The sequence below is a fragment of the Salmo salar genome, chromosome 12 (genome assembly GCF_965601325.2).
Source record: "Salmo salar chromosome 12, fSalSal1, whole genome shotgun sequence".
Taxonomy (NCBI): Eukaryota; Metazoa; Chordata; class Actinopteri; order Salmoniformes; family Salmonidae; genus Salmo; species Salmo salar.
Genome location: NC_138302.1, coordinates 95,187,588 through 95,203,905, shown reverse-complemented (window position 1 = coordinate 95,203,905; position 16,318 = coordinate 95,187,588). Strand labels below are relative to the sequence as shown.

At 44.1% G+C, this 16,318-nt stretch overlaps 2 protein-coding genes across 2 annotated transcripts; both read right to left on the bottom strand.

Moving 5' to 3' along the window:
• Positions 1 to 949: 949 nt before the first annotated feature.
• Positions 950 to 4,969, bottom strand: camk2n1a (calcium/calmodulin dependent protein kinase II inhibitor 1a). The gene is made up of 2 exons (XM_014133958.3): positions 4,379 to 4,969; positions 950 to 3,757 (listed from the first exon to the last, which is right to left on the bottom strand). Exons 1-2 carry the CDS (start codon positions 4,539 to 4,541, stop codon positions 3,687 to 3,689), a joined length of 234 nt encoding a protein of 77 aa, XP_013989433.1. The 5' UTR covers positions 4,542 to 4,969; the 3' UTR covers positions 950 to 3,686.
• A 3,769-nt stretch (positions 4,970 to 8,738) lies between these two features.
• On the bottom strand, positions 8,739 to 16,318 carry LOC106566114 (trypsin). Its single transcript, XM_014133965.3, has 5 exons — positions 16,068 to 16,318; positions 11,878 to 12,037; positions 10,516 to 10,657; positions 9,959 to 10,225; positions 8,739 to 9,701 (listed from the first exon to the last, which is right to left on the bottom strand). Exons 1-5 carry the CDS (start codon positions 16,123 to 16,125, stop codon positions 9,531 to 9,533), a joined length of 798 nt encoding a protein of 265 aa, XP_013989440.1. The 5' UTR covers positions 16,126 to 16,318; the 3' UTR covers positions 8,739 to 9,530.

Genomic DNA, 16,318 nt, shown 5'->3' with positions numbered 1-16,318 from the left:
CCCTCTAGTCTCTTGATTCCTCTAGTCTCTTGATTTCTCTAGTCTCTTGATCCCTCTAGTCTCTTGATTTCTCTAGTCTCTTGATCCCTCTAGTCTCTTGATTTCTCTAGTCTCTTGATCCCTCTAGTCTCTTGATTTCTCTAGTCTCTTGATTTCTCTAGTCTCTTGATTTCTCTAGTCTCTTGATTTCTCTAGGTCTCTTGATCCCTCTAGTCTCTTGATTCCTCTAGTCTCTTGATCCCTCTAGTCTCTTGATTTCTCTAGTCTCTTGATTTCTCTAGTCTCTTGATTCCTCTAGTCTCTTAATCCCTCTAGTCTCTTGATTTCTCTAGTCTCTTGATTTCTCTAGTCTCTTGATTCCTCTAGTCTCTTGATTCCTCTAGTCTCTTGATTCCTCTAGTCTCTTGATCCCTCTAGTCTCTTGATTCCTCTAGTCTCTTGATTCCTCTAGTCTCTTGATTCCTCTAGTCTCTTGATCCCTCTAGTCTCTTGATTCCTCTAGTTAAGCTTATTGAAATCAGTTTTGAAGTCAAACTGTGGCCTGATTCTCTTATTTTCTTGGTCACCCAGTTCCTGTCAATCCAATTTCATTCCTTATCTGAGTTTTACCCTAACTGACCCGACTTCTAAAAAATGCTGACTTGACCTTGACTGTCAGATGGGAAACTAACAGTCTGAAAGACATCGTAAGCAAAATGTATTTTGTAGTGCTTCCATTCCTCTAGGACCAGGTTTCAAGAACAAGATTAAGACTGCTCCTGAATTTTAAATGATTCTGAATAGGCATTTTAGTCCAGGACTAGACTTAATCTGAGCTGGGAAAAAACAAGTTTGACTTGAAAGCATATTTCTGTGTTGTGTAAGCGGAGTCTTTCCAATTAAGCAGGACCATTTAGAAAGTAACAAAACATAGAATTATCCAACATACATCACAATAAACACGGAACACTTCTTAATTATCTTCTTCAGAATCTTTATTACAAGATATTAGGCTACAGTACAAATCAGTAAGATCATAGTACAGTACAGTACAGTACAAGGTATGTAGTATTAAGATGGTTCTGGAGGTTAGTCGTTCAAAGCTGGGTACCAGGTGTTCCAGAATACACTAAGATCATCTTTAGAACGTTGCCATGCATCAATCCATTTCTGCCATGCATCAACCCATTTCTGCCATGCATCAACCCATTTCTGCCATGCATCCACCCATTTCTGCCATGCATGCGTTGGTAATTCAGTGGTAAGAAATAGCCCTGAACAATGGCAACAACCGAAGAAGAACAAAATGTCTACATTTATAACGGTATAGAAAGCACAACATAAACAACCAAGTGGTCTGCTTATCCCTCATGATATTTGGCACACACGATAATGCGCAATGCAATAGAAATAGTTTATCAATAGGGGAGGGTGTACAGTTGTATTTAACGATCCAGACTTAAGCCTCTTGGAACATTACAAACATGTGATGTACAGTCCTGTATAACGTATATAAATGACTCTATAGCTGCAAAAACTGATCAGGCGACATAAAAATTCATAAGAAGTAAAAAAGGGGAAATCGCTTTCATTCATTCTGTCATCGCAATTCTCTACATACAAAACTGTCCCTCAGTCAGGCCTTGAGCACTGGAAAATACGTATCCAAAGGGTCAATAAATAAGGTATCTTTACACACACACGTTATGTTAGATTACAACAAACCATTTCACGCTTCTTTTCTCCTCTGTGCAACAAAACGCTAGCCTGGTTTCCAGATCTATTTGTGCTGTCTTGCCAACTCTTTATCACTCATTCTGACGCCAAACATGACAATTCCATAAGGAGTTGACAAGACAGCAGGAACAGACTGGTGTCCAGGCTAACAAAACGTGGGGCTACCATTTCTTATTTACACGTTTCCTATATTATTTGTTTGCACTCGTCGTCATAAGAATCAAGAGCAGAAAGAATGGTTATGTAATATCATACGGTTTGATTGATATAACAATGTGTGCTTTAGTTAAGTAGATCATTTATACTGTTTTTATACTGTTCCTTCCCTGATTTCTGTGAGGGTTCGAAAGCATCGTCTCTTTCTACCGCTGGAACCTTAGATTCATCCTCTTCCTCCTTCATCATCCTCTCCTGGTTACATGGTTTAGCTGCTCCAAACATACTGTAAACACACCTGATTCTACTAATCACCTGCTACCCAGGAACTTGATTGGCTGAATCTGGTGTGTGAAAGACCCTTTCTACACGGCTACATTTGTTGGCTGCCTGCTTAGGAGTTTTGATTGTACGACCAATGGTTGACTAGTGTAAAAAAAGTGTAGGGCTGGAGCAAAAGCCTGCTGCTCACCCAGTAGCTCTCTTAGGCCATTCCTGTTTTAGAAGAGTTCTGTGGGCCTAAACCCTGGATGATAGAATTCACCTATTTCACCTGGGCCTCTGTCTCCGCCTCTCTCTTCATCTCTGTCTCTCTCTTCATCTCTGTCTCTCTCTTCATCTCTGTCTCTCTCTTCATCTCTGTCTCTCTCTTCATCTCTGTCTCTGTCTTCATCTCTGTCTCTGCCTCTCTCTTTATCTCTGTCTTTATCTCTGTCTCCGCCTCTCTCTGTCTCCGCCTCTCTCTCTGTCTCCGCCTCTCTCTTTATCTCTCTCTTCATCTCTGTCTCTGTCTTCATCTCTGTCTCTGCCTCTCTCTTTATCTCTGTCTTTATCTCTGTCTCTGTCTTTATCTCTGTCTCTGTCTCCGCCTCTCTCTGTCTCCGCCTCTCTCTCTGTCTCCGCCTCTCTCTCTGTCTCCGCCTCTCTCTTTATCTCTCTCTTCATCTCTGTCTCTGTCTTCATCTCTGTCTCTGCCTCTCTCTTTATCTCTGTCTCTGTCTTTATCTCTGTCTCCGCCTCTCTCTGTCTCCGCCTCTCTCTCTGTCTCCGCCTCTCTCTCTGTCTCCGCCTCTCTCTTTATCTCTGTCTTCATCTCTGTCTCTGCCTCTCTCTTTATCTCTGTCTCTGTATCTGTCTCTCTCTCTGTCTCCGCCTCTCTCTTCATCCGTCTCTCTCTGCCTCTCTCTTCATCTCTGTCTCTCTCTCTCCGCCTCTCTCTTCATCTCTGTCTCTCTCTCTGTCTCCACCTCTGTCTTCATCTCTCTGTCTCCACCTCTGTCTTCATCTCTCTGTCTGTCTCCATCACTCTCTCTGTCTCCACCTCTGTCTTCATCTCTCTGTCTGTCTCCATCACTCTCTCTGTCTCCACCTCTGTCTTCATCTCTCTGTCTGTCTCCATCACTCTCTCTGTCTCCACCTCTGTCTTCATCTCTCTGTCTGTCTCCATCACTCTCTCTGTCTCCACCTCTGTCTTCATCTCTCTGTCTGTCTCCATCACTCTCTCTGTCTCCACCTCTGTCTTCATCTCTCTGTCTGTCTCCATCACTCTCTCTGTCTCCACCTCTGTCTTCATCTCTCTGTCTGTCTCCATCACTCTCTCTGTCTCCACCTCTGTCTTCATCTCTCTGTCTGTCTCCATCTCGGCTGCTTCCCCATCCTGCCAGTATAAGTCTCAGGAGATCATCATGAGGACTGGGAGAGAGAGGAGATGGGACAGGAAGTGCTTGCTGCCACATGGAGTAAAAGTGCTTATATACAGTGTCTTTGGATCAAATAGAAAATGAGAATCTATGTCCTTCCGGGGGTTGATGTGTTTAAGCCTCTGTCTGTGTTTTCTCTGTCCCGTTTTTTAGCGCCTCGTCAACACCGTTCTCGTCCTCGACAACTGTGGAGAACATGGAAGAGATGAGGAGGAGGAGGGTGGGCACGTTATCACATCTAACAATCTAATATTTCATTGATATGAATGCATGGAACTCATGCACTAGGCTACAGCACTGCACGGAGGTAGAGAGAGCGAGATGGTGTGTGTGTGTGTGTGAGCATGTTTTGGAAGTGTTACATGTGCTACGTTTATTTAATTGGCCATGCACGACACACACACACACACACACACACACACACACACACACACACACACACACACACACACAAGAATAAGAGACACATCCAGAAAATATTCTAGAATCCTCTAGAATCCCAGCATGCATGTTGGTTGGAATATTCAGTAGAACAGCAGGACAACAGGCATTTAACAGTGCGAGCACTGCGCATCCAAACGTGTGTTGCAATGCCAACAGAATGGTTCAAACCCATTGATCCATACCATAATCATCAGAATACAGTCATAGAATGCGATAGCCTAGTGTGCGTCACGGAGAGATGCTGAATAGATTGGACTTCCCATTGAATCGCCCATACCATTATTTCCCATCCCATGATCGGATTATGAACATTGAAGACATCCCCATAACACAACTGAAAATGCTTTGATGGTCATAGGTACCTCGTTTGCTTCTGCCTATCTGTCCAAGTTTGGGCGGGCGTTTTCCCCCCTGCGAGCCGCTGAAGAAGTTGTTGGTGTCTTGGAGACGACAGGTGAAGGAAAGGTGTCCCTCGTCATCCTCATTTCCATAATGACTCATTTTGTCTTGTAGTACTTCCGACATGTCCAACTGCGTCTCAATTATCAACCAAGGTGCACAAACGAAAACAAAATGAACCTCCGCTCGACGTCTACGTCCACTATGGTGGCGTTATAACCGCTTATGCACGCTTAAAACGCAGGAGAAAAACAATGTAACGTTAACCAAGGCTACTATCTGGCTGTCCAGTCCTGCTGTCTGTTTACCTCGAAGGCACGTGTCTCGTCTGGTGCGCAACCAAACGCGATTGATCCAAATGGATTTTAAAAAAACACCCAAAAACCGCTCAATTTGTACTTTCGGAAAGCTTCGGCAACATTATTCAGATGTTCCAGTGGGTTCTACTGTGCGTATTGTTCTGTAAACGCGGGCCGCGTGGATACTGCCACCGTTGTACGACCTCTCGCTAGAAGAACGGCTGGAGCGCCGCACGGAAAGTCTGAGGAATAAATGCAAATTGGGGAGCGATGCAAAACACGGATCCCGCGGGCTGAGGGAGGGAGGGAGAGCAGAGAGAGAGAGAGAGAGAGAGAGAGAGAGGTAGAGCAGAGCAGGTGGTGCTGCAGACCACAGCCGATCCAGAACGGAGAAGATTCCAGTTTGGACCGACTGACTGACTGACTGACGGATTGATGTTACATCCGCACGCAGTGATCTAGCTGGAATCACAATCAAATTCAATCACATGTATTTATAAAGCCCTTCTTACATCATCTGATATCTCAGTGTCCTGTACAGAAACCCAGCCTGAAACCCCAAACAGCAAGTAATGCAGGTGTAGAAGCACAGTGGCTAGGAAAAACAATGACCCTGGAAAATGATTTAACTGTAGGCTAAATGGTGAATATGGTCACCTGGAAGACAAAATATTGAGCTATACATTATTTATGCATTTTCATCGACGTATTAAATAGGCTAAGTAAGAAAGAGAATGATTCACATTTTGGAAATGTAAATTCAACATTGTCTTTTTAATCCAGAGAATTGTAGGCCTACTGAGATTTTTGGCTGATTTAAAATCGAAAGTTGAGCTGGTGTCCTGTACAGGCCTTGTCACTGTATTTCCCCACTACTGTGTGATGGCCTATATTGATCTATAGTTCTTCCTCCTGTCGTGTTGTGTAGCCTAATGCCTTGTGTTACAGTCGTGTTGTAATGGATGGACCCAGCTAGTAGACAAGCAGCAAGCCTCACCAGAGGATGGCAGTGTTTTCTTATATGATCAGACAGACAGGCAGTCAGATTTATGCCCTGGTTCTGTTTGTCACCCTGAACCATGTACCTCAACTAACCTGGGAACATAAAGCCCCTACAGACTTGTACACACGTACAGTTTGTTCCCATTATACTGTTCTGAATCCCCATATTTACACACACAGGGGCAGGTTGAGTCCACTCTATCCAGAAACCACAGAGACTAAACCACACAACACAATCAAATCCCTGTAGGAAACATTCACCAGGGATGGAAAGAGAGAAGGGGGGGGGCATAGAGCGATACTACTGCTCACTACGGTAAGTCTCTCTCTACTGCTCACTATGGTAAGTCTCTCTGGATAAGAGATATACTACTGCTCACTATGGTAAGTCTCTCTGGATAAGAGATATACTACTGCTCACTACGGTAAGTCTCTCTCTACTGCTCACTATGGTAAGTCTCTCTGGATAAGAGAGATACTACTGCTCACTATGGTAAGTCTCTCTGGATAAGAGAGATACTACTGCTCACTATGGTAAGTCTCTCTGGATAAGAGATACTACTGCTCACTATGGTAAGTCTCTCTGGATAAGAGATACTACTGCTCACTATGGTAAGTCTCTGGATAAGAGATACCACTGCTCACTATGGTAAGTCTCTCTGGATAAGAGAGATACTACTGCTCACTATGGTAAGTCTCTCTGGATAAGAGATACTACTGCTCACTATGGTAAGTCTCTCTGGATACGAGAGATACTACTGCTCACTACGGTAAGTCTCTCTGGATAAGAGAGATACTACTGCTCACTATGGTAAGTCTCTCTGGATAAGAGAGATACTACTGCTCACTATGGTAAGTCTCTCTGGATAAGAGAGATACTACTGCTCACTACGGTAAGTCTCTCTGGATAAGAGATACTACTGCTCACTATGGTAAGTCTCTCTGGATAAGAGAGATACTACTGCTCACTACGGTAAGTCTCTCTGGATAAGAGAGATACTACTGCTCACTATGGTAAGTCTCTCTGGATAAGAGATACTACTGCTCACTACGGTAAGTCTCTCTGGATAAGAGATACTACTGCTCACTATGGTAAGTCTCTCTGGATAAGAGATACTACTGCTCACTACGGTAAGTCTCTCTGGATAAGAGAGATACTACTGCTCACTATGGTAAGTCTCTCTGGATAAGAGATACTACTGCTCACTATGGTAAGTCTCTCTTGATAAGAGATACTACTGCTCACTATGGTAAGTCTCTCTGGATAAGAGAGATACTACTGCTCACTATGGTAAGTCTCTCTGGATAAGAGAGATACTACTGCTCACTACGGTAAGTCTCTCTGGATAAGAGAGATACTACTGCTCACTATGGTAAGTCTCTCTGGATAAGAGATACTACTGCTCACTACGGTAAGTCTCTCTGGATAAGAGATACTACTGCTCACTATGGTAAGTCTCTCTGGATAAGAGATACTACTGCTCACTACGATAAGTCTCTCTGGATAAGAGAGATACTACTGCTCACTATGGTAAGTCTCTCTGGATAAGAGATACTACTGCTCACTACGGTAAGTCTCTCTGGATAAGAGATACTACTGCTCACTATGGTAAGTCTCTCTGGATAAGAGAGATACTACTGCTCACTATGGTAAGTCTCTCTGGATAAGAGATACTACTGCTCACTACGGTAAGTCTCTCTGGATAAGAGATACTACTGCTCACTATGGTAAGTCTCTCTGCTCGTTTTACAGGCGGTGTGGAGTGAGAGAGAGGTGATGAAAACAACAGGTCTGGTAGCGGGGCCAACTTCAATATGCCGTCAACTGTTCCTGGTCCAACCCTGTCTCACCCCGTCTCACCCAGTCTCACCCTGTCTCACCCTGTCACACCCTGTCACACCCTGTCTCACCCTGTCACACCCTGTCACACCCTGTCTCACCCCATCTCACCCTGTCACACCCTGTCTCACCCTGTCTCACCCTGTCACACCCTGTCTCACCCCATCTCACCCCATCTCACCCCGTCACACCCTGTCTCACCCTGTCACACCCAGTCACACCCCGTCTCACACCGTCTCACCCCGTCTCACCCCGTCTCACCCAGTCACACCCCATCTCACCCAGTCACACCCCGTCTCACACCGTCTCACCCCGTCACACCCTGTCCTACCCTGTCTCACCCTGTCACACCCTGTCTCACACAGTCACACCCTGTCTCACCCTGTCTCACAGTCACACCCTGTCTCACCCTGTCTCACCCTGTCACACCCAGTCTCACCCTGTCACACCCAGTCTCACCCTGTCTCACACAGTCACACCCTGTCTCACACAGTCACACCCTGTCACACCCTGTCTCACCCTGTCACACCCTGTCTCACCCTCTCACACCCTCTCACCCTGTCACACCCAGTCTCACCCTGTCACACCCTGTCACACCCTGTCACACCCTGTCTTACCCTGTCTCACCCAGTCTCACCCTGTCACACCCAGTCTCACCCAGTCTCACCCAGTCTCACCCAGTCCCCCAGGACCCGTGGGAGTCAAAGGAGAGCCCTGAAGTTAGAGACATGTATCTGACGTGTGTTTTATAGCCTTCTGTATAGAGACATTATCTAAGGGTAATGCACAGTATTAACGTATAGAGACATTATCTAAGGGTAATGCACAGCATTAACGTATAGAGACATTATCTAAGGGTAATGCACAGTATTAACGTATAGCAACATTATCTAAGGGTAATGCACAGTATTAACGTATAGAGACATTATCTAAGGGTAATGCACAGTATTAACGTATAGCAACATTATCTAAGGGTAATGCACAGTATTAACGTATAGAGACATTATCTAAGGGTAATGCACAGTATTAACGTATAGAGACATTATCTAAGGGTAATGCACAGCATTAGCGTATCAGTGGATTATTAATGTGTTATAATAGTTAGTGCAGCCCTGCATGTGTTATTACTCATCAATGCAATCAGAGGGATAGAAATGAAGAACTGTAAAGCAAAATCCAACGTGTTTTAAAATCTGGCCATTTATTCGTATAAAATGATGAGGACGTACGTGTCAGTAAATTCATAATTACAAATTATAAATCCATAAAGTGCTGTTTAACCCAAATGGTGGCATCTATTCATGAATAGAGACTGCTGGCATCTACAGAAACACAGGCACTCCTTTCTCAAGTAGTTTAATCACAACCTCATTTAAGTAGTTATGATTGTACAAGGACTTGTGTAGCGTCTTTAATACCATCAACACCTTCTATAATAGCCATTATACACTCTGTCAATCATTGTTACTGGATAACGTTTTGTCATTTTATACTCTTTCTCCCCCTCTCTACCTCTCTCTCCCTCTCTACCTCTCTCTCTCTCCCCCTCTCTACCTCTCTCCCCCTCTCAACCTCTGTCTCCCCCTCTCTACCTCTGTCTCCCCCTCTCTACCTCTCTCTCTCCCCCTCTCTACCTCTCTCCCCTCTCACTCTCTCCCCCTCTCTCTCCCTCCCCCTCTTTCGCTTTCTCTTTCTCCCCATCTCTATCTCTCTCTCTCCCTCTCTCTCCCGCTCTCTCCCCCTTTCTCCCGCTCTCTCTCCCTCTTTCGCTCTCTCTCCCTTCTCTACCTCTCTCTCTCTCCCTCTCTCTACCCCTCTCTCTCTCCCCCTCTCTCTCTCTCTCCCCACCTTTACCTCTCTCTCACTCCCGCTCTCACGCTCTCTCACTCCCGCTCTCTCCCTCTCCCTCTCTCCCTCTCTCTCTCCCCCTCTCTCCCTCTCTCCCCCTCTCTCTCCCTCCCCCTCTACCTCTCTTTAATACTTCAGACAGCGTGTGTAGGAGCTATAGATGGTTCTGTCGACCCACCGCCGGAACTTGGACACCGCTGTGTAAACGCCCGGAAACTTGGCATCTCCGCAGCCGTTTCCCCATGATACCACACCGTAGACACGCCCCTCGCACACCAGCGGCCCGCCGGAATCTCCCTGGAAACCACAAGGTACACCAAATCCTCACTCAGTTTCCATGACAACGTGTCTCTTTTTCTGAGGCCACCAATGGTAGGTAACTATCATGAGAAGAGAGGAAATTTGGAATTAAAATGTGATTGTGTTGTGTAACTATAGATTAAGGTAATAGGTTCTCGAACGCACCCTTAACTATCCTATACAGCTAGTGGGAACTGACAGGCCAATAGGGCGTGTTGGAAAACTCAACCTGTTACATCTATCAGGTCCAGTACCTTGCACGCGTCCTTGCCCCCAGCATTGTATCCGGCACAGATCATGTTGGAGGTGATGTTCCCGTTGAACGACTCGCTGCTGTTGCACCTAGCCGATGACACGATGGGCAGCTTGACAGTCCGCAGGGTGGAGGGGATCTGACCCCCTCCCAGAGAGGTGTACCCCCACCCTGACACACGACACACCCGCCCCGCCATAACCCCCGTACCCTGCCGAGGGAGGGGCGCCAGGGACACATAGCTACCCATCACCATGGGAACCCTCAGCTGCAAAGGGTGGAAGAAAAGAGATAGAGGGGGGAGTTGAATTGAGTTGAGCTGAGTTGACTGAGCTGAGTTGAACTGAGTTGAATTGAACTGAACTGAATTGAACTGAAATACATCTACTTACTAAGTTATTACAAGGTAATTACAAATGTAATACACAGCTAGTTACTCTAATAGAAGGCCTATCACTTGGCCAAACATCCTAAAACGGCTGTATCCAGTGATGTTATAAGAAACATGAATATGAAAGGTAGGTAAATATGTATATTGTCTATGGTTTTATCCTGTACCTTGATGAGCATGATGTCAGCATTGTTGGTGGTCTTGTTGTACAGAGGATGGGGGATGATTCTGTGGGGTTTGGAATACTGCTCCGTTCCCTCAAACATACTCAGAGAGTAGTCCCCTGCTACGATCATCATCTGCTCTGTCCTGGGAGGACAGGCGAGAGAGACATCAGAGACACATTCAAATGCATTGTTTACATTATCGGAGTATTGCCATCTGCTCTGTCCTTAGAAGGTGGAGTGCAATTTGAGCTGTGTTCAACTTGGCAAACACGGACTAACGTTATTTAAAATACATTTCCCCTTCTTCTTTATGCAAAAAAATAATAAAGGAAAAGACTGATTCAAAAGACTGATTCAATCTGATTCAACGTCCCAAAAGTTTCCTTTGCGCTGACTGCACTGAAGTGGGTGTATGAGTGGGTACAATGCTTCTCTGTGTGAAACAGGAACAATGTGACTGTTATCCTTTCTGAACTTACAACGTCTGACACGTTGACACCTTGTCGTGTAACGCTGCGATGACAGACATGCCAAGGTTGCCCTGCTGAGCTGAGCCCACAGTCTCTCTTATCGTCCTCACTGTCTGTCTGACCTCCCAGTCCCAGGACTCACTGAGGCTGCTAACAACCGACAATCAGAGCTCATGTCTGATTCTCACAACAACAACACATGAAAAATAATCACAGGTAAATGTGAAAACATGAAAAAATAATCACAGGTAAATGTGAAAACATGAAAAAATAATCACAGGTAAATGTGAAAACATGAAAAAATAATCACAGGTAAATGTGAAAACATGAAAAAATAATCACAGGTAAATGTGAAAACATGAAAAAATAATCACAGGTAAATGTGAAAACATGAAAAAATAATCACAGGTAAATGTGAAAACATTAAAAAATAATCACAGGTAAATGTGAAAACATGAAAAAATAATCACAGGTAAATGTGAAAACATTAAAAAATAATCACAGGTAAATGTGAAAACATTAAAAAATAATCACAGGTAAATGTGAAAACATTAAAAAATAATCACAGGTAAATGTGAAAACATAAAAATAAAAAATATTAAAACGTGGTTATTGGACATGTGTGAAACAAATCATATGAAATTCTAGTATTTTTTATATACATTTTCATGAGTGTGACGTGTTTTTTAAAAAGTTTTTAACATGTGAGAGAGACCTTTTTTTTGGAATGGGTGGCCAGTAATACACAGTTATATATAATTATTGTGTTTTTTTTGTTCTGCTTGACTTTTTCAAGCAAGAAAAACAGCCTCAGTGAGTCCTATGGATACAGTGTTTGGGAGTCATGCTAACTTCTCCTCAGTGTTATAAAGCAGTATATTGACTGACTCACCCTATGTTACAGTGAGCGGCTGTAAGCACCCAGTACTTGTGCACTAGCGATCCGCCACAGAAGTGCTGTCCCTTGGTGGTCTGTAAGGATACAATGTATTTGATGGAATTGGGGGCTGGAGCGTAACCTCCAACTATACGACCCTGTATGATCTCCTGACCTGCAGGAAGACATGGAAACAACATGTATCGTATTACACCGTCTGGGATGCGTTATAATATACAACATATTAAGAACACCTTCCTCATATTGAGTCAGATCCTGAACCATGGAAACAGAAACAGTTACATTATATTGTATGACAGGTAGAAACCTGATTATAGTGTTGTAGGACAGACAGGTAGAAACCTGATTATAGTGTTGTAGAACAGACAGGTAGAAACCTGATTATAGTGTTGTAGGACAGACAGGTAGAAACCTGATTATAGTGTTGTAGAACAGACAGGTAGAAACCTGATTATAGTGTTGTAGAACAGACAGGTAGAAACCTGATTATAGTGTTGTAGGACAGACAGGTAGAAACCTGATTATAGTGTTGTAGGGCAGACAGGTGGAAACCTGATTATAGTGTTGTAGGACAGACAGGTGGAAACCTGATTATAGTGTTGTAGAACAGACAGGTAGAAACCTGATTATAGTGTTGTAGGACAGATAGGTAGAAACCTGATTATAGTGTTGTAGGACAGACAGGTAGAAACCTGATTATAGTGTTGTAGGACAGATAGGTAGAAACCTGATTATAGTGTTGTAGGACAGACAGGTAGAAACCTGATTATTGTGTTGTAGAACAGACAGGTAGAAACCTGATTATAGTGTTGTAGGACAGACAGGTAGAAACCTGATTATAGTGTTGTAGGACAGATAGGTAGAAACCTGATTATAGTGTTGTAGGACAGACAGGTAGAAACCTGATTATTGTGTTGTAGAACAGACAGGTAGAAACCTGATTATAGTGTTGTAGGACAGACAGGTAGAAACCTGATTATAGTGTTGTAGAACAGACAGGTAGAAACCTGATTATAGTGTTGTAGGACAGACAGGTAGAAACCTGATTATTGTGTTGTAGAACAGACAGGTAGAAACCTGATTATAGTGTTGTAGGACAGACAGGTAGAAACCTGATTATAGTGTTGTAGAACAGACAGGTAGAAACCTGATTATAGTGTTGTAGAACAGACAGGTAGAAACCTGATTATAGTGTTGTAGAACAGACAGGTAGAAACCTGATTATAGTGTTGTAGGACAGACAGGTAGAAACCTGATTATAGTGTTGTAGGACAGACAGGTAGAAACCTGATTATAGTGTTGTAGAACAGACAGGTAGAAACCTGATTATAGTGTTGTAGGACAGATAGGTAGAAACCTGATTATAGTGTTGTAGAACAGACAGGTAGAAACCTGATTATAGTGTTGTAGAACAGACAGGTAGAAACCTGATTATAGTGTTGTAGGACAGACAGGTAGAAACCTGATTATAGTGTTGTAGGACAGACAGGTAGAAACCTGATTATAGTGTTGTAGAACAGACAGGTAGAAACCTGATTATAGTGTTGTAGAACAGACAGGTAGAAACCTGATTATAGTGTTGTAGAACAGACAGGTAGAAACCTGATTATAGTGTTGTAGGACAGACAGGTGGAAACCTGATTATAGTGTTGTAGGACAGACAGGTGGAAACCTGTTGGAAAAATCCAGAAAAAAGAAACCTGGAAAGGTCTAGAAATAGTGTACAATATAATACAGTACATAACATGCAGAAGGTGGAATAATACTATTCCCATAACATTGGATCTTTCACCCCTCTTAGACCCAGTAGGGAATAGAGGCTCCTTTCACCCCTCTTAGACCCAGTAGGGAATAGAGGCTCCTTTCACCCCTCTTAGACCCAGTAGGGAATAGAGGCAAAACTAACTCACTCTGCTGAGAATTACAGAATAGAGGCTCCTTTCACCCTCTAGATAAAAAAGTCCCGATACAAAAACATGATTAATTTGAATTAATCATCATTTAAATTCCGAAGTATTCATTACAAATGACCAATAAACTTTGAATCAGTGGTTTCGGCACAAAAATCGACCAGTGCTGTAAATGTTTTTCTACTGGTTAATCTTAAACAGGGCAATAAATCACAAACATTTTAGGACAAAAAAAGGACGTAAAGAACACAAAGGGCTAAGTACATCTCCTTTTCATGTCCAGTGAACTCACCAGGCTCAGCTAGCAGCCATTAACGTTGCTCGTTCTGTGACCTCCGACTCCAGAGCCGAATAAAGGATTCCCTATCTGACCTGACCTTCTACCTGTGTCCTCTAGTGTCTCCTCTAGGATGCATCCCAAATGGTATCCTATTCCCTACATAATGCACTACTTTTGACCAGATCCCTATGGGCCCTATGGGCCTTGGTCGAAAGTAGTGCACTATATAGGGAATATGGTGCTGTTTGAGACACATCCATCCTCATAGTGTTTCCTCTCTCTTCGATCTCACAGGGCTGTGTAACACCAGAGAGAGCTTGCCTTCACAGGGCTGTGTAACACCAGAGAGAGCTTGCCTTCACAGGGCTGTGTACACCAGAGAGAGCTGCCTTCACAGGGCTGTGTAACACAGAGAGAGCTTGCCTTCACAGGGCTGTGTAACACCAGAGAGCGCTTGCCTTCACAGGGCTGTGTAACACCAGAGAGAGCTTGCCTTCACAGGGCTGTGTAACACAGAGAGAGCTTGCCTTCACAGGGCTGTGTAACACCAGAGAGAGCTTGCTTCACAGGGCTGTGTAACACAGAGAGAGCTTGTCTTCACAGGGCTGTGTAACACCAGAGAGAGCTTGCCTTCACAGGGCTGTGTAACACCAGAGAGAGCTTGCCTTCACAGGGCTGTGTAACACCAGAGAGAGCTTGCCTTCACAGGGCTGTGTAACACCAGAGAGAGCTTGTCTTCACAGGGCTGTGTAACACCAGAGAGAGCTTGCCTTCACAGGGCTGTGTAACACCAGAGAGAGCTTGTCTTCACAGGGCTGTGTAACACCAGAGAGCGCTTGCCTTCACAGGGCTGTGTAACACCAGAGAGAGCTTGCCTTCACAGGGCTGTGTAACACCAGAGAGAGCTTGCCTTCACAGGGCTGTGTAACACCAGAGAGAGCTTGCCTTCACAGGGCTGTGTAACACCAGAGAGAGCTTGCCTTCACAGGGCTGTGTAACACCAGAGAGAGCTTGCCTTCACAGGGCTGTGTAACACCAGAGAGAGCTTGCCTTCACAGGGCTGTGTAACACCAGAGAGTGCTTGTCTTCACAGGGCTGTGTAACACCAGAGAGAGCTTGCCTTCACAGGGCTGTGTAACACCAGAGAGAGCTTGCCTTCACAGGGTTATGCAACACCAGAGAGAGCTTGTCTTCACAGGGCTGTGTAACACCAGAGAGAGCTTGTCTTCACAGGGCTGTGTAACACCAGAGAGAGCTTGTCTTCACAGGGTTATGCAACACCAGAGAGAGCTTGTCTTCACAGGGCTGTGTAACACCAGAGAGAGCTTGTCTTCACAGGGCTGTGTAACACCAGAGAGTGCTTGCCTTCACAGGGCTGTGTAACACCAGAGAGAGCTTGCCTTCACAGGGTTATGCAACACTCAACTACACTCACTTTCCTGTGGTCAGGATAGAAGAGAGAGGAAAAATCACTGTCATTGTTACTGTTGGTAATACTGTATAGCTCGGTTTCTACCTAGTTCTGGACAACAAGGCATGCTAAATAGAGAATCTCCTTTGGGCATGTTTTTTAGTCCAGAACAAGGCTTAATCTGTGTTCAAGAAACCTGGCCTGTGAGTTCATCCCAGTAGGACAGATTATAAATTCTGTTGTCAACAGAAAATCTAATCTAAATTCTGTTCTATTCAACATCAAAGGATCGTGACACCAATATAATACCTTTATAACAAGTTACAACATATGTCTAGACCCTGAGCATTATGTGTACTGCTGAGTAAACAGGTTTCTACTTTAGGAGGCAGTCAGCATGCAAAGACAAGCAATACAACACAATGCTAAACATGCATTGTTTTATCGTGCATATTATTGAAAGCAATTCATATATAAACACACAAATCATCAGCATATCTCCGCACTCTGGGTCACATAAAAACCTGAATAAATGATAATGAAGTATTCACCACATGAACTAGGAGGAAAATGTTATACTTACAACTGACTGCCAAGAGCTCCAAAAGCGCATAGCACAGACGGACTACTAGCAGGTTCATGATGAGAGGAGAGAGTGGAGTGCAGGCTGAGCAGTGTGATGCAATGCCGGACAGGAATAAGACTTCTATATCCTCCCTGATTCCTATAACAGGAAGAAGGACATCTCACCAGACAGCGATGAGCAGAGATCCTCAGATTTCTGAAAGTTCCGATTTCAGTCATCATGGCCCACTGTCCAGATACAACGATATA

Bases quoted from the DNA above. Each gene is read 5' to 3' on its own strand.
- camk2n1a (XM_014133958.3), bottom strand. From the start codon at position 4,541: ATGTCGGAAGTACTACAAGACAAAATGAGTCATTATGGAAATGAGGAT. The intron at 3,758-4,378 runs GTACCTATGACC...TGTTCTCCACAG, and splicing joins GATAGGCAGAAGCAAACGAG to TTGTCGAGGACGAGAACGGT.
- LOC106566114 (XM_014133965.3), bottom strand. From the start codon at position 16,125: ATGAACCTGCTAGTAGTCCGTCTGTGCTATGCGCTTTTGGAGCTCTTG. The intron at 10,658-11,877 runs GTGAGTCAGTCA...CTGTCCTCCCAG, and splicing joins GCCGCTCACTGTAACATAGG to GACAGAGCAGATGATGATCG. The intron at 10,226-10,515 runs GTACAGGATAAA...CACCCTTTGCAG, and splicing joins CTGACATCATGCTCATCAAG to CTGAGGGTTCCCATGGTGAT.